This window comes from Phyllobates terribilis, unplaced genomic scaffold (assembly GCF_046119375.1).
Source record: "Phyllobates terribilis strain yellow unplaced genomic scaffold, ASM4611937v1 Scaffold_3__8_contigs__length_932513732, whole genome shotgun sequence".
Classification (NCBI taxonomy): domain Eukaryota; kingdom Metazoa; phylum Chordata; class Amphibia; order Anura; family Dendrobatidae; genus Phyllobates; species Phyllobates terribilis.
The window spans coordinates 165,014,422-165,042,068 of record NW_027362763.1 but is presented as its reverse complement, the minus strand read 5'-3'; the positions used below and the strand labels follow the sequence as shown (position 1 = coordinate 165,042,068).

At 45.3% G+C, this 27,647-nt stretch overlaps 1 protein-coding gene across 4 annotated transcripts; it reads right to left on the bottom strand.

Annotated features, from left to right (window-relative positions):
• Window positions 1-225: 225 nt before the first annotated feature.
• On the bottom strand, window positions 226-27,647 carry FBXO25 (F-box protein 25). Of its 4 annotated transcripts, none has more exons than XM_073674245.1 (11): window positions 27,382-27,647; window positions 26,529-26,675; window positions 25,929-26,029; window positions 24,264-24,313; window positions 21,352-21,444; window positions 20,117-20,210; window positions 14,053-14,237; window positions 13,782-13,964; window positions 8,869-9,012; window positions 7,006-7,032; window positions 226-2,739 (listed from the first exon to the last, which is right to left on the bottom strand). In XM_073674245.1, exons 2-11 carry the CDS (start codon window positions 26,648-26,650, stop codon window positions 2,650-2,652), a joined length of 1,089 nt encoding a protein of 362 aa, XP_073530346.1. In that variant the 5' UTR covers window positions 26,651-26,675; window positions 27,382-27,647; the 3' UTR covers window positions 226-2,649. The 4 variants fall into 4 exon arrangements, with proteins under 4 accessions (XP_073530346.1, XP_073530345.1, XP_073530344.1 ...); XM_073674244.1 differs by having other exon boundaries at window positions 26,529-26,657; window positions 27,382-27,645; XM_073674243.1 differs by having other exon boundaries at window positions 26,529-26,660; window positions 27,382-27,644.

Below are 27,647 nucleotides of genomic sequence, written 5' to 3'. Positions count from 1 at the left end.
TGTACATATATTTCTAGAACCTCCAATTAAACACAGTTCACACCTATAACAAATACCTGCTAACTTAATATAACAAACATAATTTCACTGTCGTAAAAAATAAGTGGGTCTTCCCACAAAGAATAAAAAAGAAAAAGAAGTCTGATGATTTATCGGTGACCGCTGCGACATCTTCTGCTTATTATTTTTTTTTATTTAAATGTTACAAAATAGATTTAGGGGGAGAAAAAAAAAAAAAAAAAAAAAAAAAAAAAAAAGGAGGTAAAATGGCCTCAGACCTATTCTTCACTGGCGGTATATCTATTCCATTAGTTTTTAATGTGAAAATCCCCTTAAAAAGGTCTATTCCCATCAAGATCCTATCTCAATGTGTAGTAGGTGTAATAATAATTCCTTCAATTAGAAATGTAGTATAGTTCTTCTGATTCGCTATGAAGCTTACCCATGTGCAGGGCATTTTAGTAGGTTAGGTATCCATGGTTGAGATCACTCATAGTTAGTTGTTCATGGTCATAACCATGGATACCTAAGTTACTGTAATGTCCTGCACATGGGGTAAGCTACATAGTGAATCAGAAGAACTATACTACATTTCTAATTGGAGGTATTTTTTAATATTATTACGCCTACTACATATTGGGATAGGCTCTTGGAGATGGGAATACTTCTTTAACTGAAATCAATAAACATAATATATGTGTTAAGAAAATCAGAAAAGTTTATGGTCACTTACAATAATGCCTGAGCCTACCACATCAGTGCACAAGATGGTAGTAAGAGGTGTTCTATCGATTGGTCCAATGTCATTGTACCACGATCATGTATTCCCAGCTTTTAACATAGATCAAATCAATATCAATCTTATTTTTAAAGTGCTGATCAGTCGAAAAAAAAAAAGAAAATTAATGAATAGTAAAATAAATTCTCGTTTTAATTATCCAACTTTTGAGTGGAGTTGACAGTAGGGAAAGCGGGTGCTAATGGGGCCATGGTGATCACCAGCAAACCATCCATGCATATGCTTATAGCAAAAAAAAAATAAAAAAAATTACAAGATAAATTGTCAGCTATACAGAAGTGCAAATTGCTTGCATGAAGCCAATTGTTCATGCAGTTTAGATGTAAACTGCTACTTTGCTCTGTCTATACAGATTTAGCTCTCAGATCTGATTGTTACTAAATAATTGCCCCACTCATATACTAAGTGAACTTGCACCATAAGGCTATGTGCACACCATGACTTTTTCAGGGGGATTCCTCCCCAAATCCAAAATGATAAAAGTGCCTCAAAGGCCCCATATAAAACGAAAATAGTGCCGGACATTGCTGTGCACAGAACCCTTTATCAAGGGGGCGGAATAGGGGTCTTTTCCCCCTTTAAGCAGTAGCCTGCAGCAGGTCTATATATTTATATGAAGAGATGCCTATAGCTGACAGCATAAATAAGTTATGGCCCCATAGCTTAGAAAGATACTAATGCTTTTATACTAATATAAAATGACTTTCGGGGGTAATGTAGGTTTAAATCAAATTACAATCGATTGGAACAAAAAAAAAAACAAAAAACAAACAAAAACACAAGACACGACATCAATAAGAAATAAAGGACCTTCTGAAAGTGCAAAAATAATGCAATATTAGGTCTCTGATTACATACTCGGTCTTAGTCCTCATGGCTAATTAACAAGCAATTCGCCCTAAAATTTAAAAAAAAAAGAAAAAAAAGTGTATATACAGAGGTGGTGGTTTTATATAGTTGGTTTATGCAAACTCCCCAATGCTTGCTCATGTAAACCCACCATAGATGTGTCAGGTGCTTCACCATTAAGCAGCTTCCACAGTGGAGATTTTGGCCGTGGAGTCTATGGAAATGCTGCCGAGTAAAGAAGAGCAAGAAGATTCAGAGTGCCCTGATCCAGCAGCCCCATCAGTAATCTGTGACTGCCAGACCACTGCCCTGCCAGTGTCCTCCTACCGGCGGGCATCGCTGATACCTCTTATTATTGGCAAGCGCGGCATAGTCATTGCTGCACTGGGATGCATGCTGTCAGAAGAGGCTCCGGAGAAGGGAGCAAGAAAGAGGAGCGCGCAGGAGGAAAGAGGGCAGCGCGCGCAGGAGGAAAGAGGGCAGCGCGCGCAGGAGGAAAGAGGGCAGCGCGCGCAGGAGGAAAGAGGGCAGCGCGCGCAGGAGGAAAGAGGGCAGCGCGCGCAGGAGGAAAGAGGGCAGCGCGCAGGGTTCTGGTCCAGCAGTGATGATCTACTGATTTGACCATCGGACTGGGGTTTTACATGTGTATGCAGAATGGCATGGATAGCCTGACAACTATGATGGCCACCGTAAGATCAGGTATATTGGTCGTCACTCAGCTCTGCAATATCGGCCAAAAAGAACTTGACAGATAGGGACCCCTCAAGTACTAGGAATGTTGTGCATTTTGAGGGAAATGCTCATTAAATTCCTTAGTGTGGACCAATCCGCCGGTACAGAGAATAAAACAAATAATGACGTTACCATATAAAACATTTGGCATTTCCCATTTGTACCATATTACATTTACATTCTTTTCCTAAATGATTTAAAACAACTTAATATTTGCCTCATTAAAAACAAAGAAAGTTCTCGTTATGACATGAAAGTGGCCGGTGCCCTCAGAATCTGAAGAGGTCGATAAAGTGCTGCGGGGAGACGGGTGTGAGGCAGCTCTGCGGATCGTTAGCCGTGCAGGGATGTCCCGAGTCCTGGCAAGACAAACACAGGAGTTACAGAATGGAAGATGCCCCCCAATGGATCATTTGTGCAACCACATCGTTCAGGCATAATGGAGTGTCGCCACAAAAGGAAGCTATGCCACAAGCTCTCAATGCAAGTCTATGAGAGCCAGATCCAGGCCAGAACAAGACTCTCATAGACTTGTATTGAAAAGTGACCTGAGTCTTGTGGTTTTCTTAGAATCTACTGCACCAACTGGTAAATTGTTTGACATGTGGTAATGTAATTTATTCCAAAAGCAGTGATTAATCTGGTTAGTTATATTGGACTGCTATTATTATTTTGAACACTACTGTATGTGAACATTTACTATAAAAGGCATGGATATAACCAAACAACCAACCCATCATTGGATGGATTGATTTGTAAATGCTTCTACTAATGCAAAAACATTTTAATGTCTCTTTTGCAATCTTGTTTCAGTGCATCAGAAAATAAAGCAACTTTGCAAATCACAAAAATTCCTGTGTACAAAGTTTCCATGCAGATGTATGTGTCTCCATGGCAACAGACTACAAAACACACCCTGTAAGTAGTTGGATTCTGCAGCCATGTGTAACATTGCACCATCTGCCCCTTTTCTAACCTGCAGGCTATGCAAGAGGGGCAGACACAGGAGGAATACGGAAGACAGAGCCTCCTGGGGTCACAGCCAGTGCAATTATGACACTGAAGCCCCCTACACAGGAGATGAAGGCTGGAAGGACTGACCGACCATCTCAGCTGTATGGGGCCTCCCAAATCCTCAGACAAATTATGACACTGAAGCCCCCCTACACAGGAGATGAAGGCTGGAAGGACTGTCCGACCATCTCAGCTGTATGGGGCCTCCCAAATCCTCAGACAAATTATGACACTGAAGCCCCCCTACACAGGAGATGAAGGCTGGAAGGACTGTCCGACCATCTCAGCTGTATGGGGCCTCCCAAATCCTCAGACAAATTATGACACTGAAGCCCCCCTACACAGGAGATGAAGGCTGGAAGGACTGTCCGACGCCTCCCAAATCCTCAGACAAATTATGACACTGAAGCCCCCCTACACAGGAGATGAAGGCTGGAAGGACTGTCCGACCATCTCAGCTGTATGGGGCCTCCCAAATCCTCAGACAAATTATGACACTGAAGCCCCCCTACACAGGAGATGAAGGCTGGAAGGACTGTCCGACGCCTCCCAAATCCTCAGACAAATTATGACACTGAAGCCCCCCTACACAGGAGATGAAGGCTGGAAGGACTGTCCGACCATCTCAGCTGTATGGGGCCTCCCAAATCCTCAGACAAATTATGACACTGAAGCCCCCCTACACAGGAGATGAAGGCTGGAAGGACTGTCCGACGCCTCCCAAATCCTCAGACAAATTATGACACTGAAGCCCCCCTACACAGGAGATGAAGGCTGGAAGGACTGTCCGACCATCTCAGCTGTATGGGGCCTCCCAAATCCTCAGACAAATTATGACACTGAAGCCCCCCTACACAGGAGATGAAGGCTGGAAGGACTGTCCGACCATCTCAGCTGTATGGGGCCACCCAAATCCTCAGACAAATTATGTTGATGGAGAGGAGGATTGGGCAATTGAAATCTCAGCATCCGTTTTATTTTTGGGTGAGAGGAGCCCGACATTCTCCTCTCTCCCCAATGAGAATGTGTATGGGGGCTTCAGGATACATTCCTGTCTGATATCTATTGTCAATTTTACTCCTCTGGTGGGCTCCCTGAGCCGATACATCACATTGTAGCCCCCCTAATAGACAGTTTCTGTGAGGAATCCCCTCAACTGTATGGTGTCAGGAAGACCACCAGTATGAGTATCTAACAGCTACACACCCCCTCCTTTCTACTAAAAAAAGGGGAGCTTGCCAAACCAACCCTCCCCATACCAATTAATCCTCCACCCACCACCCCCCCTCCAAAAAATGGAACTTGCCTCCCTTGTTGAGCTTTGCTTCTCCTGCCATCATAGGGATGTGACAGTTCTGACACTGGCAGCCTATTCTACGGAAAGGGCAGCAATTTTGAAGATTGGTTTGCCGATCAGCCTAGTTATTTTCCTGGCACAGCGCCGTACTTTTAGTAGCTATAATACCAGACATGGCCACTACTACTTGTATAGCGCTGTGCCCGGTAAGCAATGCAGCTGACCGGTGGGGTAGCGGAGAGCCCCAGCCGATCTAATATTGATGGGCTATCCTAAGGAAGAGCCGGTAGTAAACATTGTGTGGAGCCCCTATTTATAGATCCCGGAAAACTTTTACTGCAAATTTTATGAGGGATTTTAAAGTAAAGGATCATTTTCAGAAGTCCTATGAAAAAAAATCCATTAGCTGTGTGGGGGATGGTTAGTGCATGCATAGTCCATTCTAAAAAGAGTTTATTGACCCCCATGAGGGTCACACACGCGTCAGAGGGGGCGGTTTCACACACACACACACACTCGTCAGAGGGGACGGGTACACACACACACGTCAGAGGAGACGGGTACACACACACACACACACACACACACGTCAGAGGGGACGGGTACACACACACACGTCAGAGGGGACGGGTACACACACACACACGTCAGAGGAGACGGGTACACACACACACACGTCAGAGGGGACGGGTACACACACACACGTCAGAGGAGACGGGTACACACACACACGTCAGAGGGGACGGGTACACACACACACGTCAGAGGGGACGGGTACACACACACACGTCAGAGGGGACGGGTACACACACACACGTCAGAGGGGACGGGTACACACACACACGTCAGAGGAGACGGGTACACACACACACACACGTCAGAGGAGACGGGTACACACACACACACGTCAGAGGGGACGGGTACACACACACACGTCAGAGGAGACGGGTACACACACACACACACACACACACACACACACGTCAGAGGGGACGGGTACACACACACACACACACACACACACACACACACGTCAGAGGGGACGGGTACACACACACACACACACACACACACACATCAGAGAAGACGGGTACACACACACACACACACACACACACGTCAGAGGGGACGGGTACACACACACACACGTCAGAGGGGACGGGTACACACACACGTCAGAGGGGACGGGTACACACACACACACGTCAGAGGGGACGGGTACACACACACACACGTCAGAGGGGACGGGTACACACACACACACACACGTCAGAGGGGACGGGTACACACACACACACGTCAGAGGGGACGGGTACACACACACACACGTCAGAGGGGACGGGTACACACACACATCAGAGGAGACGGGTACACACACACACACACACACACACACACACACACACACACACACGTCAGAGGGGACGGGTACACACACACACACACACGTCAGAGGGGACGGGTACACACACACACACACACACACACACGTCAGAGGGGACGGGTACACACACACACACACACACACACGTCAGAGGGGACGGGTACACACACACACACGTCAGAGGGGACGGGTACACACACACACACGTCAGAGGGGACGGGTACACACACACACACACACGTCAGAGGGGACGGGTACACACACACACACGTCAGAGGGGACGGGTACACACACACATCAGAGGAGACGGGCACACACACACACACACACACACACACACACACGTCAGAGGGGACGGGTACACACACACACGTCAGAGGGGACGGGTACACACACACACACACACACACACACACACGTCAGAGGGGACGGGTACACACACACACACACACACACGTCAGAGGGGACGGGTACACACACACACACGTCAGAGGGGACGGGTACACACACACACACACACGTCAGAGGGGACGGGTACACACACACACGTCAGAGGGGACGGGTACACACACACACACACGTCAGAGGGGACGGGTACACACACACACGTCAGAGGGGACGGGTACACACACACACGTCAGAGGGGACGGGTTCACACACACACACACACACACACACACACACACGTCAGAGGGGACGGGTTCACACACAGAAATGTGTCCACTCTGAGACGCCCATGGGCACCTATACATGCACAGCGACACGAGGATACACAATGTAGAGGATGGAAATAGGTCTGATAACACAGGCATTATGGAAGTCATGTAATGACCGGACAAGGATCAGAGATAAGTGTACGAGACGCAGAACACATGATCCAGTATAAGCTGTCACACGGGACATTATATGTATAAAGCATGCAGCAAATACCTTAAATAAGAGAGCGAGCTGATTATCCTTTACACGAGGAATGAAGAAGAGAAGCAGACTAATAAGAACCGGCAGATCTATTACAGGCCAGCAGATTTTTCAGTATTACAAAACATTTACTATATAAAACAGTGCTGTATTAGGACATGTAATGAAGGGAAGTAATATATACATCGGGGGCTGCTGCACATAGGAGGCATGACCCCTCTACTATAGCAGTGCGCCTGGATATACAACCTCCGGCTCTCATCTGAGAGAATTGGGCTGATTATGTGGCTCAGATGGGAAAAAAAATAATTCTCCATTCTGTCAGTCCATGGAAATCAGACCACACTCAGATGCAATTAGAGCGAGGTCCAATTTTTTTGATGGATCCATTGACTAATGGATGCAAATCGTGCATGCTCTGATTTTTTAATTAGAACAGACTCGGTCCAAGGAAAAAAAAAATGAATCGGACATGTGCATGACGTAATAGAACAACATTGGTCAGAGTGCGATCTGATGTTTTGTCGGATCGCACTCAGACTGAAAATATGGCCGTCTGCACGATTCCTCAGATTCAGCCATGAAGTAGAAGGGGGATGACATAGTGAAGGAATTAAGCAAGAAAACCAGCCCCCTCCATCAGGTCACCAACACTGGGAGCTGGTCAGCCCACGTCACACACAGGACATAGTTTCCTATGCAGGCACTTGACCAATGACAAGCACAGAAGTAAATCCATGGTGTTGGGACCAGGGCTGTGGAGTCGGTGTTCATTTTGGTGGAGTCAGTATAAAATGGACCGACTCCAACTCCCAAAATCTATAATAAATTGGGTACAGTAGTTCAATGCAGTTTGTGAGGAATATTTTTTCAGAAGAATTTGGGAAAGTTATGAAATGTCCTATAAATGTCTGTCCTATTCCTGATCTAAGGGTCTAGACTTTTAGCGGAGATGAATCTGTGCTACAGGAAATTTATCACTTAAACATGAGCCATGTATGAGGGAGTCGGAGTCATGGAAATTGAGGAGTCGGAGGTTTGGCTTACTGACTCCACAGCCCTGGTCGTGACTTAATATTTTCCCTGGTAAACCCCTTTAGAAGGACACTGTCAGCACAAAATGACTGACCAAGAACAGGAGCTTAGGTGCATCCTTGGGGTGGCCGAGCAGGTCAGTGCACCTTCCCACCTATTTATTTTCCATATATCTCATTTTTGTACAGACCGAGCCATCAGGCAAAAAAACAAAACAAATGACATGTGGATTGTAACCTGTATGTGATCCACTGACTTATAATGGGCGAGTTTGATCCAGAATACGATCACAGCAGTGCATGCTACGATATTTTTTCAAGCAGAACATCAGCCCATATGCACAAACCTTCATTGATTTACACTGGTCGGTGAGCTGTCCGGATGTTACCAGCTTTGCATATAAAGCAGCACTCGGATGTTTAATACGTTCTTCTGAACGAACCCGAAATGTGAGATAAATCGCTTTGTAGAGGACCTATGTCCATAGAGGCAGTGCCAGGGCACTACAAGTACTACGTGGCTCTACCACCCACTACTCACTGCCTTTTTTTTGGGGATCTCATGCAATATAATTATATACACACACATACCATGTTTTCCTCTTATGTCCCAAAAATATTACACAAATATTCTACCCTATGTTATGTGCCCATCAATCATTGGGTACAAGATGGGAGAAGAGTGAGTTGTCCATCTAGCTGTATAGGGGACATACTCCATTTTTTAAATTTACAGAACAAAAATATCTTGACCCTTTTGTACGGCCAAAGCCCCCCAGCAATGAGCTGCTCTTCCACCTCTCTGTGTACTGAATATCTCCTATAAGAAAAGAACATTTACCTTCCAAAACAGGATGCTGCAGTGCCGGCAGAAGTGCAGCGTATCCCCGTATTGTTCCCTTTTCGGGTAGTACTTCTCCAGTGTGAAGAACATTAGTTTCCAGTCAATATGACCATTTTCTGTAAAGATCAAATCTTTACAAAACTACGAGAGGAGCAAACAGCAATGCAAAAAAAAAAAAGTTAGTAAAGTCATAGACAAGATGGTCACTGCAATAAGAAAACTACAAAAGGTACAGAATGGTCATTCATCATTCATTTTGGGTGGTTATGTAAGAAGTGACGCGATTGCTAATACATGGTAACCTTGGGTTGCACTGTGAACATGTAATTAACACTTGATGGACATAAATGGGCACAGAAAGCCCAGGTATTCTGTAGACCATCAGCAAAGATGAGATCATGTGTTACACAACCTTGTTTGCTTCTGAACCAAAGGTTGGCAGAGAACACCCGTAATTACCTAATATAGAAAATAAATGCCTGGCTGCATAAGAGCCACCAGGGAGGATTGTATAAATCCACAATATAATAACGTCACGTGTCTCTGCTTCAGGCAGTTTCTACCTTTAGAATGGTCCCTTGAGCATAATCTGATCAAAGAATGTCCTTGCTGGTTTACCTAGCGATCAGGGAAAACTGGGCTGTAAGTGTCCAATTTCCCTGCACTGCCTCCAAAGGTGAAAAAAAGCATTACACCGTGACCACTCGCTTCACTGGTTTGGCTGACTGATGCAGAGAAAGACCGGACATCCAGAATGTGAGATAATCTATGTAAGTGCTCTTCACTTTGGGCTAAGAAAGGAGGATCCCCCTTCTCAGGGAATTTACTGGTATGGTGTATAAAAATGGATATTAGATTAGAAAGGATCTATGATGAAAATAAACCTCTTTATTTACATTACAGGAGCTAAAGAAACTAAGATGAGGCTACTGCACCCCAAACTTTCTCTTTGTGCTTCTCTTAACCGCTTCCCGACCGCCCACTGTAGATAAACGTCCGCGCTGCCTGGGCTCTGTGCAGCGCGGACGTTTAAAAACGGTGGGTGGTCCCGCAGCGCTCAGGACCCCCAGGGTCTTGCAAGCGCTGCGGGAGCAGTGCAGAGCGATAGCTCTGACAGGGAACATCATCGGGACCTGATTGGATCAGGTCCCAGTGATGTTAACCCTTTGCTGTCTTCTATATGCCGCGATCTATAGTGATCGCGGCATATAGAAGACAGCAGGAGGAGAGGGGGTCGTCCACTTACCTCTCCGACGGCCCCCTTATACCTTCCAGGACCTGACGTTGCTATGGCAGCTGGAGGTCACATGACCGCCTCCAGATCTGCCATATATGGTGTCCTGCCTGGCTCAGCCTGCAGCTGAAGCCAGGCAGGAGACTGACTGTGAAACAGTCAGGGAAGATCTCATGTAATGTAATACATGTCTATTACATTACATGAGATCAGTGATCAGAAAAATAAAAATTAATGTCCCATACAGGGACTAAGTAAAAAAAAAAAGTAAAAAAAATGTTTTTAAACTGTTAAAAAAAAATTACAAAATAAATAAAAATAAATAAAATATTAAACCGATAAATAAGTATATTTATGCAAAAATAAAAAAGTACACATATCTGGTATTGCCGCGTCCGAAACAACCCGAGCTATAAAACTGTCACACTAATTAACTCCTTCTGTGCACATCGTAATAAAAATAAATAAAAAACGGAGCAAAAAAACTATGCTTTTTCCTCATATCGCCAAACAAAAAGTGGAAAAAAATGCGATCAAAAAGCAAAATGGAAATAAAAATGGTACCGATGAAAACGTCACCTTGTTCCGCAAAAAAAAGCCGCCATACAGCTCAATCAGCCGAAAAATGAAAAAGTTATACCTCTCAGAATAAAGCAATGCAAAAAAAATATATTTCTTCTATAAAATGGTTTTATTGTGTAAAAGCGCCAAAACATAAAAAAATATACAGTAAGTGTAGTATCGCTGTAAACGTACTGACCCGAAGAATAACGCTGCCTGATCACTTTTACCACACGCAGAACGGCATAAAAAAAACCCTCAAAGAACAATTCCTGAATTGTTTTTTGTTAATTTTACCTCCCAAAAAACGGAATAGAAAGCGATCAAAAAATGTCACGTACCCAAAAATGGTACTAATAAAAATGTCAACTCGTCCCGCAAAAAACAAGCCGTCACATGACTCTGTCAGCCGAAATATGGAAAAATTATAGCTCTCAAAATATGGCGATGCAAAAACTAGATTTTGCAAAAAAAAAGGGTCTCTTAGTGTGTGACAGCTGTCAGTCATAAAAACCCGATATAAATCTGGTATCTCTGTAATCGCACCGACCCGAAGAATAAAGTAATCTAATCAGTTATACCGCACTAGGAATGGCGTAAAAAATAAATAAAACCAATTCTTCACCTGCTACTGATTTGTTTATTATGTCTCCCAAAGATCGCAGTAAGGCTCTGCTCACATTTATCCTGCGCTCTGCGCTGAGCACTTACGCCAGAGTTTCCGTGTAAATCTCTGAAATACGTGATTCAGACGGAACCCATAACGGAAGATTCCCTGTAATGAGGCAGATATAGGCCACTGTGGACGCCGTCTGACCTGTGATCCCACGGTGTCAGTTTTTTTAGGCGTGCATAAAAGTGCGGTTGGCCACAGTTCTGTGCACTTCTGAAAAAAAGGACACCGCTAAACAGAGGCCAGACGGAGTCCAGAGTAACTCTGCTGCCTCATTACAGTGAATGGATCCCGCAGGGGTTTCATCTGAATTACATCACTTGGAAATTTAGATGGAAACCCCGATGTAAGTGCTCAGCCTCGAGCACCGGATAAATGTTACGTAAAATGTTCCCAATAAAAGCTTCAACTCAGTCCTCAAAAAAAGCTAGTCCCCACTCAGGTCCGTCATCTGTTAAAAATATAAGGGACTTCCAAGTTACTGGTAGCAGAAAGGCTCTGGAAAAGCAAAATGGCCCTTGCCCCCCAAAAGAAATTCAGAAAATTTTGTGCTCCCAAATCCAAATGCCTATTCTACAATAATTTATTCTCCAATTGTCTAATAGCGCTCCGTCCCCCCCAGATCTCGCCGTATGGCTGAGCGTTACGATACAGCCACATATGGGGTATTGACACTTTTAGAAGAAATTGTGTGACACATTTCGGCACCATTTTTACCCATTGCCCTGTGTGAAAATGTAAAATCTGAGGGTAAAATAATTTTTGTGGTAAAAATATAATTATGCTTTTTTCACTGCCCAATGGTATAAATTTAAAAATTAAAAAATACTCACTACTTCCCTAGATGAATTCCTTGAGAGGTGTAGTTTACAAAATGGGGTCACTTATGGGGGTTTCTGCTGTTTTGGCATGTCAGCGACTCTTCAAATGTGACATGGTGTCTGCTGCCTATCCCAGCCAACATAGCGCTCCTTTCTCTTCCGAACCCTGCCGTACACCAAAGCAGTGGTTTTCCCCCACATATGGGGTATCTGCATACTCAGGAGAAATTGCACAACAAATTTCATGGTGCAATTTCTCCTGTTACCCTTATGATAATACAAAATTAGGGAATGAAAAACATTTTTTTGTGGGAAAAATGTGAAAATTTTATTTTTACGGCTCAATATTATAAACTTCTGTGAAGCGGCTGGGGGTGCAAGGTGCTCACCACACATCTAGATAAGTTCCCTAAGGGGTCTAGTTTCCAAAATGGTGTCACTTGTGGGGGGTTTCCACTGTTTAGGCACATCAGGAGCTCTCCAAACGCAACATAGCGTCCGCTAATTATTCAGACAAATTTTACATTCAAAAAGTCTAATGGCGCTCCTTCCCTTCCGAACCCTGCCGTGCGCCCAAACAGTGGTTTGCCCTCACATATGAGGTATCAGCGCGCTCAAGAGAAATTGCACAAAAAATTTTGGGGTCCATTTTTTCCTGTTACCCCTGTGAAAATAAAAAAAAATTGGGTCTAAAGTAACATTTTTGTGAAAAAAGTTAAATGTTAATTTTTTTCTTCCACATTCCAAAAATTCCTGTGAAGCACCTGAAGGGTTAATAAAGTTCTTGAATGTGGTTTTGAGCACCTTGAGGGGTGCAGTTTTTAGAATGGTGTCACTTTTGGGTATTTTCTGTCATAAAGACCCCTCAAAGTGACTTCAAATATGATGTGGTCCCTAAAAAAATGTTTTTGTAAATTTTGTTGGACAAATGAGAAATCGCTGGTCAACTTTTAACCCTTATAGCTTCCTAACAAAAAAAATTTTGGTTCCAAAATTGTGCTGATGTAAAGTAGACATGTGGGAAATGTTATTTATTAACTATTTTGTGTGACATATATCTCTCTGATTTAAGGGCATGAAAATTCAAAGTTTGAAAATTGCAAAATTTTCGCCACATTTCCGATTTTTTCACAAATAAACGCAAGTGATATCGAAGAAATTTTACCACTATCATGAAGTACAATATGTCACGAAAAAACAGTCTCCGAATCAGGGGAATACGTTGAAGCGTTCCAGAGTAATTACTTCATAAAGTGACAGTGGTCAGAATTGAAAAAATTGGCCCGGTCACGAAGGCAAAAACAGGCTCTGGTGCGAAGTGGTTAAGGGATCATAACGGGAGGATAGAGTATCATCAGTGCTTCCTTCTCAATTAGATTAGTTTTCTCAAAAGGGATTCTAGGCTCTAAGAGGATAGTGAACGCTGCAGCCGATCAGCAGCCGCAGATTGGCTGCAGTGATCAAGTGGCCACGGCTCTGACATTGGAGAGATGACTTTCAATTTAAGCCCCCCCAACAAGTAACAGGTCCATATAAACCAGCCTGTTTGATATATAAGGCTCATGGTGTTATAGTATCACTCAAAATATGCATTAAACTGTTCTGGTGTTAGAATAGATACCATTTTCTCTGAAAAGTGATATTTGCAAAGCTCTTTCCAGAGATGGTGGTCTTCGCTGAGAATATGCCATGATGGCGTCATTTGCCCTAAGTTGATTATGTCCCAGGCGTCAGAGAATCTGAAGAGGATGTTGCTTTTCATCTGTTGTGGCAGATCACACAGGGTCGGACCATCGCCAAGTTGCTAAAATAAAAAAAGAAGAATGATGAGCTATCACTTAGAATAAAAACACTACAAAAATGCAGCAAAGCAAGAGAGGACGTGGTGATACCGGACTGATCTGAAGGGTCATCAGCTGTTCTTGCCATGAAAGAATAGTCTCCAGGCGAGAAATCCAGATGTTCATATTTCCGATCAGAACACATCTGCCACCTTCCCGGATCAGGATACACAGGGTGGAGCTCAGGTCATTAAGAAGATCCCGAATTAATCGTGGATTGTACTGATCCTCAAGAACTGAAACAAAGAGTGAGAGATCCATGATAAATCATGAAATCATATTATAGCAGCTGCCTATAGAGGTCTATGGTGAGGGAAGGGGTAGTAGAAGGGATCAACTGCAGAGAGAAAGACACACAAAGATGCTGCTGCTTCTACAAGTGTTCTCTAACACTTCAGTGCTGGACTCACAGCAATCATGCTTAGTAGCTGCTATTACATTGTATGTGAGCAATAGATAGTGTACACATAAAGAAAAGTAGGATCTACTTTTCTCTGTCAGGTTCACCATGGATGATATATTATTATTATTTATATATATAGCGCCATTGATTCCATGATGCTGTACATAAGAAGGGGTTACATACACAATACAGGTATCACTTACAGTAATCAAACTAACAATGATAGACTGGTACAGAGGGAAGAGGACCCTGCCCTTGTGGACTTACATTCTACAGGAATAGGGAAGGAGACAGTAGGTGGGGGGTTGCAGCAGCTCCGGTGTTTGTGAGGCAGCAGCTCCAGTGTTGTTGAGGAGGCAGCGGGGTCACGGTGGCTGTAGGCTTTCTTGAAGAGATGGGTTTTCAAGTTCTGTCTGAAGGATCTGAGTGTGGTGGATAATCAGATGTGTTCGGGTACAGAATTCTAGAGGATGGGGGATATTCGGGAGAAGTCTAGGAGGCGATTGGGTGAGGAATGAATAAGTGTGGAGGAGAGAAGGAGGTCTTGGAAGGACCAGATATTACGTGAGGGAATATATCGGGATATTAGTTCAGAGATGTACGGAGGAGAGAGGTTATGGATGGCTTTGTAGGTCAGTGTTAGTAGCTTGAACTGGATACGCTGGGCAATTGGGTGCCAGTGAAGGGATTTGCAAAGGGGGTAGCAGAGGAGTAGCGAGGCGAGAGATGGACCAGTCGCGCAGCAGAGTTAAGGATGGACTGGAGGGGTGCGAGAGTGTTAGCAGGGAGGCCACAGAGGAGGATGTTGCAGTAGTCGAGGCGGGAGATGATGAGGGCATGCACAAGCAGTTTTGTAGATTGAGGGTTGAGGAAAGGATGGATTCTGGAAATACTTTTGAACTGGAGACGACAGGAGGTGGCGAGAGCTTGGATGTGGGGTTTGAAGGACAGGGCAGAGTCAAGCGTTACACCGAGGCAGCGGATTGCCGGTACAGGGGAAAGAGTGAGGTCATTTATTGTGATAGAAAGATCAGGTGGGGAAGATATGCGAGATGGAGGAAAGAAGAGGAGTTCAGTTTTGTCCACATTGAGCTTGAGGAAGCGAGAGGAGAAGAAGGAGGATATGGCTGCTAGACATGCTGGGACTCTGGACAGCAGAGAGGTGACGTCTGGGCCAGAGAGGTAGATCTGGGTGTCATCAGCGTACAGATGGTACTGGAAGCCATGGGAATTTATGAGCTGTCCCAGGCCAAGGGTATAGATGGAGAAGAGTAGGGGTTCTAGGACAGAGCCTTGAGGGACTCCAACAGAGAGAGGGAGGAATCAGGAGGTAGCGTGGGAGTGGAAGACGCTCAATGTGCGGTTGGAAAGGTACGAGGAGATCCAGGATAGAACAAGGTCTTTGACGCCAAAGGAAGAGAGGATCTGTAGTAGGAGGCAGTGGTCAACTGTGTCAAAGGCAGAGGACAGGTCAAGAAGGAGGAGTATAGAGAATTGTCTGTTACCTTTGGCTGTAAGCAAGTCATTAGTAATTTTGGTCAGGGCAGTTTCGGTGGAATGGTGGGGGCGGAAGCCAGATTGTAGGTTGTCGAAGAGAGAGCTAGATGAGAGATGGGAGGAAAGTTTAGAGAGAACATGTTGGTCAAGGAGTTTGGAAGCAAATGGGAGCAGCGATATGGGGCGATATCTTGACATAGCGGTCGGGTCGAGAGATGGCTTTTTGAGGATAGGCGTGATTGTGGCATGTTTGAAAGCAGAAGGGAAGGTACCAGAGGTTAGTGATAGGTTGAAGAGGTGGGTTAAGGCCAGGATAAGTGTGGTAGAGAGGCTGGGGAAGAGGTGGGATGGGATTATACAGTGGTACTGAGCAGTGTTGCTGTTAACCCAGCACTGGGATAAGATGATAAGCATTAACTAGAAGCAGCAGCATCTGTGTATTGGGGTCTCCTCTTTGCAGCTGCTCCTTCCTCCTCCTCATACACTTTTATGGGTAGTGAAAAATCAATCTCCATTTTTTTAATTAAAAAGTGTGGGATCAGTGCTGAAGGCAAGGGGAGGAAGTTAAGAGTCTGATAAGTGGAGAAAGGTATTAGTACAGGCAAAGATAAACTTAATAAATATCTTCTTACAGAAAAATGCCTAAGTTTCTTATTTTTGCCTGTACTAATACCATATGCAAAGTTTTAAAGTTAAAAGTCATACTTTGAAAAAAAAAAAAAAAAAAAAACGGGCTACTTGTTGCCATCACTGGAACAAGTTTACTACATACCCACTTCTTTTTTTATTTATTTTTATCATGCTCACAGGGGTTTTCCCGTCTCATAATAAAAGTCTGCAGACTTATCATAAGACATCTATAACATAGGACACATATGCACCTCCTGGGTAGTGGCTAAAGACCGAGATATTATTTTCATACAACTACGTCTATGGAGGGAATTGGTGCTCTGCATCAGGTAGATACAGATGGAGATCTAATATCTGTCACATCGTCATCAAACTGATTTTGTAATTACAACAAAATTCCTTAATAAATGCATGTAGAGCTGCTGCAAAGCAAAGTGGATGACAATGCTATATAAAAACGTAAATTCTGCCTTACCCAGCACACTGGGGCCATTAGTGGACAATCCCTTATCAATGGCCTAAGGGTGCTGGATAAAGAAATACATACATACTTGTACTTCGCTCAGCCCTGTGTCGGTGGCTTGTGCTGCTAATCAGCGGTCATTGCATTCACAGTTTTTTCCGAGAAGAACAAACACCGTTCTTCCGTTCAGACATGAGACTGGTGGGGAACAGAGGGCAGAGAGCATCCAGGAGAGAAGTATATATTACATAGAATAAAGTAAAATAAACAATCACCCTAAGGCCATTAATCATCCTAATAAACATCAGGGCTTGATAGGCAAAATACACTGCTCAAAGAAATAAAGGGAACACTTAAACAACAGAGTATAACTCCAAGTAAATCAAACGTCTGTGAAATCAAACTGTCCTCTTAGGAAGCAACACTGATTGACAATCAATTTCACATGCTGTTGTGCAAATGGAATAGACAATAGATGGAAATTATTGGCAATTATCAAGACACCCTCAATAAAGGAGTGGTTCTGCAGGTGGGGACCACAGACCACATCTCAGTACCAATGCTTTCTGGCTGATGTTTTGGTCACTTTTGAATGTTGGTTGTGCTTTCACACTCGTGGTAGCATGAGACAGACTCTACAACCCACAGAAGTTGCTCAGGTAGTGCAGCTCATCCAGGATGGCACATCAATGCGAGCTGTGGCAAGAAGGTTTGCAGTGTCTGTCAGCAGTGTCCAGAGGCTGGAGGTGCCACCAGGAGACGTGGAGGGGGCCGTAGGAGGGCAACAAACTAGCAGCAGGACCGGTACCTCCGCCTTTGTGCAAGGAAGAACAGGAGGACCACTGCCAGAGCCCTGCAAAAATGACCTCCAGCAGGCCACAAATGTGCATGTGTCTGCACAAACGGTTAGAAACCGACCCCATGAGGGTGGTATGAGGGCCCGACGCCCACAGATGGGGGTTGTGCTCACAGCCCAACACCGTGCAGGACGCTTCGCATTTGCCGCAGAACACCAGGATTAACAAAGTCGCCAGTGGCGCCCTGTGCTCTTCACAGATGAAAGCAGGTTCACACTGAGCACATGTGACAGACGTGACAGAGTCTGGAGACGCCGTGGAGAGCGATCTGCTGCCTGCAACATCCTTCAGCATGTACGGTTTGGCAGTGGGTCAGTAATGGTGTGGGGTGGCATTTCTTTGGAGGGCCGCACAGCCTTCCATGTGCTCGCCTGAGGTAGCCTGACTGCCATTGGGTACCGAGATGAGATCCTCAGACCCCTTGTGAGACCATATGCTGGTGCGGTTGGCCCTGGGTTCCTCCTAATGCAGGACAATGCCAGACCTCATGTGGCTGGAGTGTGTCAGCAGTTCCTGCAAGATGAAGGCATTGAAGTTATGGACTGGCCCGCCCGTTCTTTTAAAAGCTTCACATTTCCTAAGACAAAGCATATGCACAAGTGTTTTTTACATTGCAGTACGTTTGTTTACTCGTTTTTGGGTTTATTTACGTCTGAGTGTCCACCTCCAATAGTCTTAGGCCAAGTGCCCATGATGCAGAAATGCTGCATATTTTTTCCGCATCTCCCTGGCAGGAAAAACGCATGCGGATTTTCCTGCCAGGTAGAAGCGTTTGTCAAGCGTTTTCCAAGCGATTTTAGCATCACTTGGAAAAGTGCTTGACAACTTGGTCGCGTGACCTGTCACATGACTCAATAACGTCACCGCAGGTCCTTTCACACCACCACGACCCATACAACAGACTGGACAGAGCGGAGAAAACACCGGGGGCCATCGGAGGGTGAGTATAATCTTTATTTTTTATTGTAAAATTCTTTTTTTTTTCCAGGTTCTATGGTACCCAGGTCTGGAGAAGAGTCTCCTCTTCTCCAGACCTAGGTACCATCTGCACATAGAATAGCATAACATCCGCATGTGCAAATGTGCTCACGCGGATATTATGCGTTTCAATGCAAGTCAATGGCGGTAATTACGCTGCGTGTCCGCAAAATTAATTGACATGCTGCGTATTTTTCCGCAATGATAATCCGCAGAGGAAATTTCTGCAGCATCTGCACAGCACATGCGGATTATCATTGGGGACCGTGGGGCACGTATTACCAAGCGTTTAAGCATTTTTGCTGTGGAAATTCCGCTGCAAAAACGCATAGTGGGCACGCGGCCTTACACTCCCGAAAATGATGCCCGTCAGAGTGCACGCTTGCTCTGCTGGCACCATTATAGTCTATGGACCCATCAGCGCCATACGTCTGGGTCCCGTTTTGCAGGGAGTTCAGACATATGCCTCGACAGGACCAGCAAACGTGTCCCTAAAAGCAATGTGAAAGCATTCTAAATAAACACCAAAAAAATGTAAAAAACACTTGTTGTGCATATGCTTTGTCTTAGGAAATGTGAAGCTTTTAAAAGAAGCTTCAAAGATGCGGAAAGATTAAATGAAATGACCAGTCCATTCTTCAGACGGTTTCTGCTTGGAGAACGCTCATTAGTCCATGCAGAACAAGTAGAAATAAAAAAAAAAAAATGTTTCAGCAAAAAAAAAAAAAAAACCCAGTGTTTACTCGTGTCACCTGCTTGAAAAACTCAGTGATTACACACACCCCTAGAATACTTCCCTTAAAGGGAAGCGGTCACGTCAAAAAACACTATTAACCTGCAGAGATTAATAGCATTCTGAACCTGCCCGGCAACTGCACTTAATTTCCTCCCGGCAGCGGGGCTCTAACATCACTTACCTTTCTGTGTATAGAGAGCGGCAGCTGTAATCGCGCCCCCTGACAGCTCACTCAGCATTAGGCCTGGCTGACAGTCAGTGCTGGTGGCGCTCTGTATATACAGGGCAGTGACCGAAACTTGTGCCGGCACCAACCCCGTGACTGCATGCCAAATGCTACCGAAGGGAATAAAGTTCATTTTCTCCCGGCAGCGGGGCTCTCAGTCAAGGCACCGGGCAGGCTCAGAATGCCATTAACCTCATATATGCAGGTTAATAGAATTATTTTTAACGTGACAGGTTCCCTTTAAGTAGGAGATAAATGAAAGGCAAATGACTGCAGGCAGACTACAATAAATCAGACTTCACATGGGAAGAGTTAATAACTTTACCTTTTCTTACTATGGTTTCCAGGATGTTGAAGTAATTCTTCTGTGCCGCTCCGCTCAGGGATGTCAGCTGGGATTTAGCAATTAGATGAAGCAACTAGAATATAAAAACTGAGAAATCAGCTGCAAGTAGACAATTCTAAGCAGACGCAAAGCTCCTCTCCCACCTATCTACATATAATTGTATCTGTAGCAGCAGCCATCTTCTATCTCAGTAATGGGGAACGTGCACCTTCCCACCTACTTGTTCCTCACTCTCCACCCCCCATGGTCTTTGATTGACAGCTCTGGCTTCATACAGCCAGATAATGGTGGAGACAGATGGAAAACAAGGAGGTGAGAAAGCTCACTGAAGTGTTAGGCCCTGCCATGATGCACCGAGCTCCTGTACTTGGATTGAACAGTTATTCTGTGCTGACAGATTTCTTTTAAAGGGCTTTTAGAGGACCCCCCCAGCATAGGCATGCAGATGTATAAAATAACAAGCAATGCTACACTCATCCTACCCAGGTCCAGTGCCACCCCGGTCTTTGTTGACAGGCTAAAGAAGTGAATTCATGACTCCAGCACATGTGATCGCTACAGAAGCGGCAGTCATCATGAGCTGCTATGCAGCGATTGGCTGCAGCGTTCCATGAGATGTAGGTGCAGCGTCACCGCTGCCGCCGGCATAGATATACTCAAATAAAAATTAATCCTGGACAGCTTCTTTTTTTATTATGCATAAAAAAAACACACAAAAAAACCCAGAAAATATTTAAAACAAAAAACAAAAGCCTGAGAGGGGTCATAGGGGATATTTACTATTGGGGTAAATTGTTCCAACACCCCATAGACAGGCTGACATTCATCCACCTTAGTGGTCTAGGTCTAAGTTATCTTTCACCCCCCATGATGAATATTTGTAGGCTGAATCCTCCCAATAAACATGCACGCTCATACTGACTGACTGTGTGTGTCTTCTGCAAGCTGTTTAATGACAATTTTGACAGCAGCTTACTCTCCAAAGAGAACAAAAAGATAAAGCCTGCCGAAATCCAATATGCCAAACCCTTCTCTTCCCACGATGCATATATCTGGAGACGGTCAGGCCGCCCAAACAACCTAGAATTGTGGTCTGCCAACAAAATCCTTACGTGCAGCCTCTAACTAAAGCCAAGTAAAGTCAGGTAAGACAAGTCACTAATAAGGACCTACACCATTTCCCACTTAAACGGTGATAAAATGACATAACTTACTTTAGCGACGTAGTTGAATCTTCGGATGTCCTGGATTGCACTTGAAAAGTCTAAGCGATTAAAGGCTTCGCCCAAGGTACAGTACCCGTGTCTCTGGAGCAAAACAAGAGGATTTACATCACGAGGTGTAGGGTAGGTTCATGTGTGTAGATAAAAAAAAAATCGTTCAGAATTTCATCCAGAAAACTGGGACGATTTTCTCACTTGTCCTCCGCGTGCCATCCACTTTTGCTTTGTTTTTACAGTAAACAAAGTACAGCAATAGGGGTTCAGGAAAACCACACAGAAGAATAAGTAATAAAGCAAGAGTAGTGCTACAAAAAGTTAAAACTTAACATTTATTACAACTGAATAAAAAAATGATACACAAGTCCCAAGGACCTAAAAACAAGTATAAGCCTGTCTGTGATAGTGAGTAACCCTATAAATCAGTAGCTCATTATGTCCAGGAATACGAACATATGTAATACCAACATAGCCTACCTGTAACATAGCACAGAAAATGGCGGGAAAATAATAACGGAGCTCTCAAGACAATGTCTCAAACATATCATGTCTCAGCATACAAGAACCTTAATACATTTAGCTAGTTATGGTGAGCATTTAGACCCTATAAAAATATTCATGGAATGACCTCACCAGGTAGAATGTCGGTTCTTGCTCTCTGGCTTTAAGACAACTCCATGTGATGGGGCATCCAAAACCTTATTCAGCCTCCAGCAACTCACAGCACACCGCCCCCAACGCGTTTCATTGCCTCAGCTAATCATCAGGGGAGAAGAGGGTGTCATGCAGTATAGAAGCTGGCATCAAACGCTCAGCTTATCCATTAGACAGTGCCAATAACAGGCAAATAAGTTCTCCTTTTAAATATAAAAGCGCTAACACGCGAGCGCGTCACTTCCAGTTCCGGCCAACCGACATCCGGTATGTGGAATGCAGGCGCCGGCCGTGACACGCAAACGTCACTTCCGGCGCACGCGTCCAACAGGAAGCCGGCACGCAGACCAGGAAACGACTAGCAGGGGGAATAAACACAGTGTGCCCACACATAGCACGCCGCGGTGGGTGGTAACAAGAACCCCCACCTAAAACCACCCCCAACCGGAGGAGTGTCCGAAAAAAAGCAAAATGTATGACACTCCTCCAGCCACATACCATATGCCGCGCAGTCTAGGATAACCACGCAAGACATACCCCAATGGTCATTGGAGCTGTCTTAAAGCCAGAGAGCAAGAACCGACATTCTACCTGGTGAGGTCGTTCCATTAATATTTTTATAGGGTCTAAATGCTCACCATAACTAGTTAAATGTATTAAGGTTCTTGTATGCGGAGACATGATATGTTTGAGACATTGTCTTGAGAGCTCCGTTATTATTTTCCCGACATTTTCTGTGCTATGTTACAGGTAGGCTATGTTGGTATTACATATGTTCGTATTCCTGGACATAATGAGCTACTGATTCATAGGGTTACTCACTATCACAGACAGGCTTATACTTGTTTTTAGGTCCTTGGGACTTGTGTATCATTTTTTTATTCAGTTGTAATAAATGTTAAGTTTTAACTTTTTGTAGCACTACTCTTGCTTTAATATTTGTTTTTACAGTAGCAGATATTTATTATTTACAAAACCATTTACAATTTCCTATGTTACAGAATTGCAATGCATCTGTAAAACACAGATGCTATACTGTGGCTCTGTACGGCAACCAATGTTTTTGCGCACCCCTAGACTTTAATATATAAGTCTCATCAAATAAACATAAGAAACTGACAACCCACATCCGCACCGATCAGCTGTCATCAACTCCGGCAGAGGCAAGGTGCACAGCAGTCCTCGGCAGCGGACACTACATACTGAGCGGAGCCGAGCTGCGGTCCTCGGCAGCGGACACTACATACTGAGCGGAGCCGAGCTGCGGTCCTCGGCAGCAGACACTACATACTGAGCGGAGCCGAGCTGCGGTCCTCGGCAGCGGACACTACATACTGAGCGGAGCCGAGCTGCGGTCCTCGGCAGCGGACACTACATACTGAGCGGAGCCGAGCTGCGGTCCTCGGCAGCGGACACTACATACTGAGCGGAGCCGAGCTGCGGTCCTCGGCAGCGGACACTACATACTGAGCGGAGCGGAGCCGAGCTGCGGTCCTCGGCAGCGGACACTACATACTGAGCGGAGCCGAGCTGCAGTCCTCGGCAGCGGACACTACATACTGAGCGGAGCCGAGCTGCAGTCCTCGGCAGCGGACACTACATACTGAGCGGAGCCGAGCTGCAGTCCTCGGCAGCGGACACTACATACTGAGCGGAGCAGAGCTGCAGTCCTCGGCAGCGGACACTACATACTGAGCGGAGCCGAGCTGCAGTCCTCGGCAGCGGACACTACATACTGAGCGGAGCCGAGCTGCAGTCCTCGGCAGCGGACACTACATACTGAGCGGAGCCGAGCTGCAGTCCTCGGCAGCGGACACTACATACTGAGCGGAGCCGAGCTGCAGTCCTCGGCAGCGGACACTACATACTGAGCGGAGCCGAGCTGCAGTCCTCGGCAGCGGACACTACATACTGAGCGGAGCCGAGTGCAGTCCTCGGCAGCGGACACTACATACTGAGCGGAGCCGAGCTGCAGTCCTCAGCAGCGGATACTACATAATGCTATTCACTTTTTCTATCCGGCCACCACCGAAGCTGATAAGAGGTGATCAGTTGGATCCCCACCGATCTGATACAAATGACCTATCCTGAGCATCGGTCATAAATATTATTAGCCCTGAAAACACCCTTTAAGTTTAGAAGAAGAAAAAAAAATATATAAATAATTGTCACCACATAAGTGTATACCTCATGAATAAAGGGCACATTAGATAGGACAAGTAGTAAAACAAATTGCACCCACAAGTACCTACTTCTCTTGTACTTTCTTTGTGCACATATATCCACTTCTCTTGGTAGAAGTCTGTATCAGGAAAAAATAAAATGCAACATGTAATGTTAATGTAATGCTCCCAATTTACAGTTCACCCAGTGAGCACAGCAGAACCTCTATGGTGCAATTACACCACTCGATTGTTAAATATCCTGTGTACAGCTCTTTAGAGGTGCACTAAACAATTAGTAATAGATCAATGAGGGAGCACAGGCTGCCATTGGAAGGGTCCTGTTTACACCAGACGATGCGCTGCCGAGAACGATGATCATTTGTACACACCAAAAGATCATTTCACCCAAAGAACAATGAACGTTTTGCCTGTTCGTTGGGCGATCAGCAGCCAGTTTACACTGCCTGATTACCATGAAATGAGCGCCCTAGGATTGCTCATTCATGATAATTGCGCAGTAATGGACATTAACTTGTTGCACGTTTGCTTTAAGGATTAGATCACTTTCCTCCAGGGTATAGGGAGTGCACATGATGACAGCTCATTACAGATAACAGGTTGCATCATCCCACAATAGACTGTATTGGGTAATAGGCCACTGGAGACTTGAAATCCTGCAGAAGAGAGCTGTGGGCACTTCATGTGAATGCATCTGTGAACTGGATAGAAGGAGAAAGAACGGCAACGCTGAGTATAGTGTGCCTGAAGAAAGGACCTTCGGTCCAGACCAATCAGAGTTGGAACCTCAGCACCACAGAAAAAGGAAGGGAGACTATAGGCCTTTGCTGAAAGTGTAATCTATTTTGATCCAGCAAGGAGTCAAAATAGATCAGATCAAAGATTTTGACCAAAAATGTTGAACCTTTTTGGTTGAAACTATGGACCTTCTCTGTTTTGACTAATGGCCGGATCAAAATAAATGACACTTTCAGCAAAGGCCTATAGTCTCTCTTCCGTTTTCTATTGCTGAGGTTTCCACTCTGATGAGTCTGTGAACGGATCATATGTATTTACTGCACCCATTGAGCTCAGGAGCAGCTGCTTATCTCTGTATGTAGGGACACCCTAAATCCCACCCGAGAGGTGCCAAGAACAGCAGTGATAAAAGTCCCTAAGCCACATACAAAAACAAGGCATAGAAGGGGGTCTCTTATGCTTGCATCCCCCATTAGCCAGCGAACTTCTATACTGCAAATCTGCTGGACACAATGCAACAACGGATTACAACAGATTGCGAGAAGATTTGGATCATGAATTGTGGTATGTGTTAAAGAGGCCACTGATACTCTTTCGCCTGAGGTCCATGAAAACCTGGAGATGGCCCTGGCACTTAGTGTGGTCTGTAACGTTTTACCAGAAATTTGTCCACGTCTGGGCTGGTGAGAGCTTCAAAGTGAAGGAGAACGTGCAGCTTAAAGAGACTGTGTGCACAAAATGACTGCTGAATATTTAAGGACGACTTCCCACCATATCTGCCCTGTACCTCCCCCTCTTCTTTGACTGACAGCTCTGGCTTCATAGAGCCAGAGAAGAGAGGAGATAGAAGGAAACCAAGCAGGTGGGAGGTGTATATAAATGATTGGCCGCGATGATACACCGAGTGCCTGGATTTGGTTTGAACAGTCATTCTGTGCTGACAGTCACTTTAAGAAGGAAAATGGATAGGAGGAAATCACCACATGCTGTTCTTACACTGCGACTTTGTAGTGTTGTTCAATTTCTCCTTTTCACTTTTCGTCGGGGGTAGAGTGCAGCTTTCAGTCTCAAAGGTTTCTCCATCATTAATATTTAACCTAGGATGGAAAAAAAACTGAAGATAAGTCTTCTTTATTACACAAACAGGTAGAAATGTTTCCAAGTTCCTAGCAGCTGACTAGCAGGTGTTATTAGGTTCGATTCACATAAAAGAAAATACAGAATACTTTTTATTTTTGCCCCGCTGTATACAAAGGGCAAAGGTTGTTAGGGGAAGATGAGTGGGAGTGGGTGGTAACTCGCTGATCGGTGGGTGTCTGACCGCTGTGCCGCACACCGATGGACACAGCAAGGAATTTTCCTTCCTGATGGGGCACGATTATCCCCATTACAAAATGGAGCAGCAGGTAAGACGAACGACCACCGCTCCATTCATTCTTTATGGGGCTGCCAGAAAAAGCCTCAGCAGCCCCATAGAGAATGAATGGAGAGGCGGTCAAGCATGTGCACTGATGTGGAAGGAGCAGCGGGGGCAGATGTGGATGGCGAGGGCCGATGTGGGTGGCGAGGGATGGGCAGTGTGGCTGCTGAACTCACAGGTGGAGATTGAAGTTGTTCTTTTCATAGTCATCACAGGGGAATTCACATCGTTTCCATCCATCCTCTGTTTTCATCCAGCTCCAACCTGGAGAACGCCAATCTTGACCCAGAAACGGCATGATTATCCTGCTGGGAATTGTGCTCCTGTTAGGTCACATATCAGTCATTGGACGCATGCATTAGGCTCTGTTCACACAAGTCAGGATCCATTCATTAATAGTAGTCACGCAGAATAATTCCCAATGTGCCTTTACCCCTATCCTACTACATCATCACAAAGTGGAAGACACCAAGGCAAGAAGGTGAGAATTATCCCAGAACTGAGATAGAAAACCAGAACCTGCACCGATTCTGAAAATAGGGCTGTGATGCCCTGTGTGAATGGGGTAATGGTGAACACAGAGCAGCTCCATTCACTGTGTGGCCAGCAGAGACTAAATGCAGCCCACACTGACAGCTTGAACATTTTCAGATGTTTGCCCCCATACTTTATACTGCAGGTGAAGGCCCCAGATGCCCCTAAGATAAAGCCACCAAGCACAAGCTAGTGACAGCACAGAGGCGCATTCTTAGGGAACCCGGCCGGGGGAAGGGCGGCTCTGCACTGGGAGCCTGGACCGGTGGAGGGTACCTGGCTCCCCCGGCAGCTCAGTCTGGGGGCTGTTCCGCCGCACTGTGGGGCTCTGCGTGATATCAGCAGACAGTATGGACTGTGGCTGATAACATCCCAGATACCTATAAATGCCGCACAGAGCGCAGCACACAGAGGTCACACTACAATGCTACAGCTACTTCTATGGTTGGAGAACTACTGCTCCCAGCATGTTCCCCTTCCCCCCACACCCGCTACCTGAGCAGCCGCCGTCCGCTCTACATGGAAGATGCAGCGCTTGTGTTGACGGAAGTCTCCGCTGATCTTTCTTCCTATGGTAATGGCGGCGTCAGCCCCGCCCACCAGTGTGCTTATTGGTTGAATCTCTAACATCGCCTCCAGACTCTGTTGTTATTGGCCACTGAGCGCTGGTCACGTGACGTTTACCACATGGTTCTGTTTTCTTTTTTGTGGTGGCCTGTGCCGCATCAGCGCACACAGTGTGATCGGAGGAGAGGTCTGTG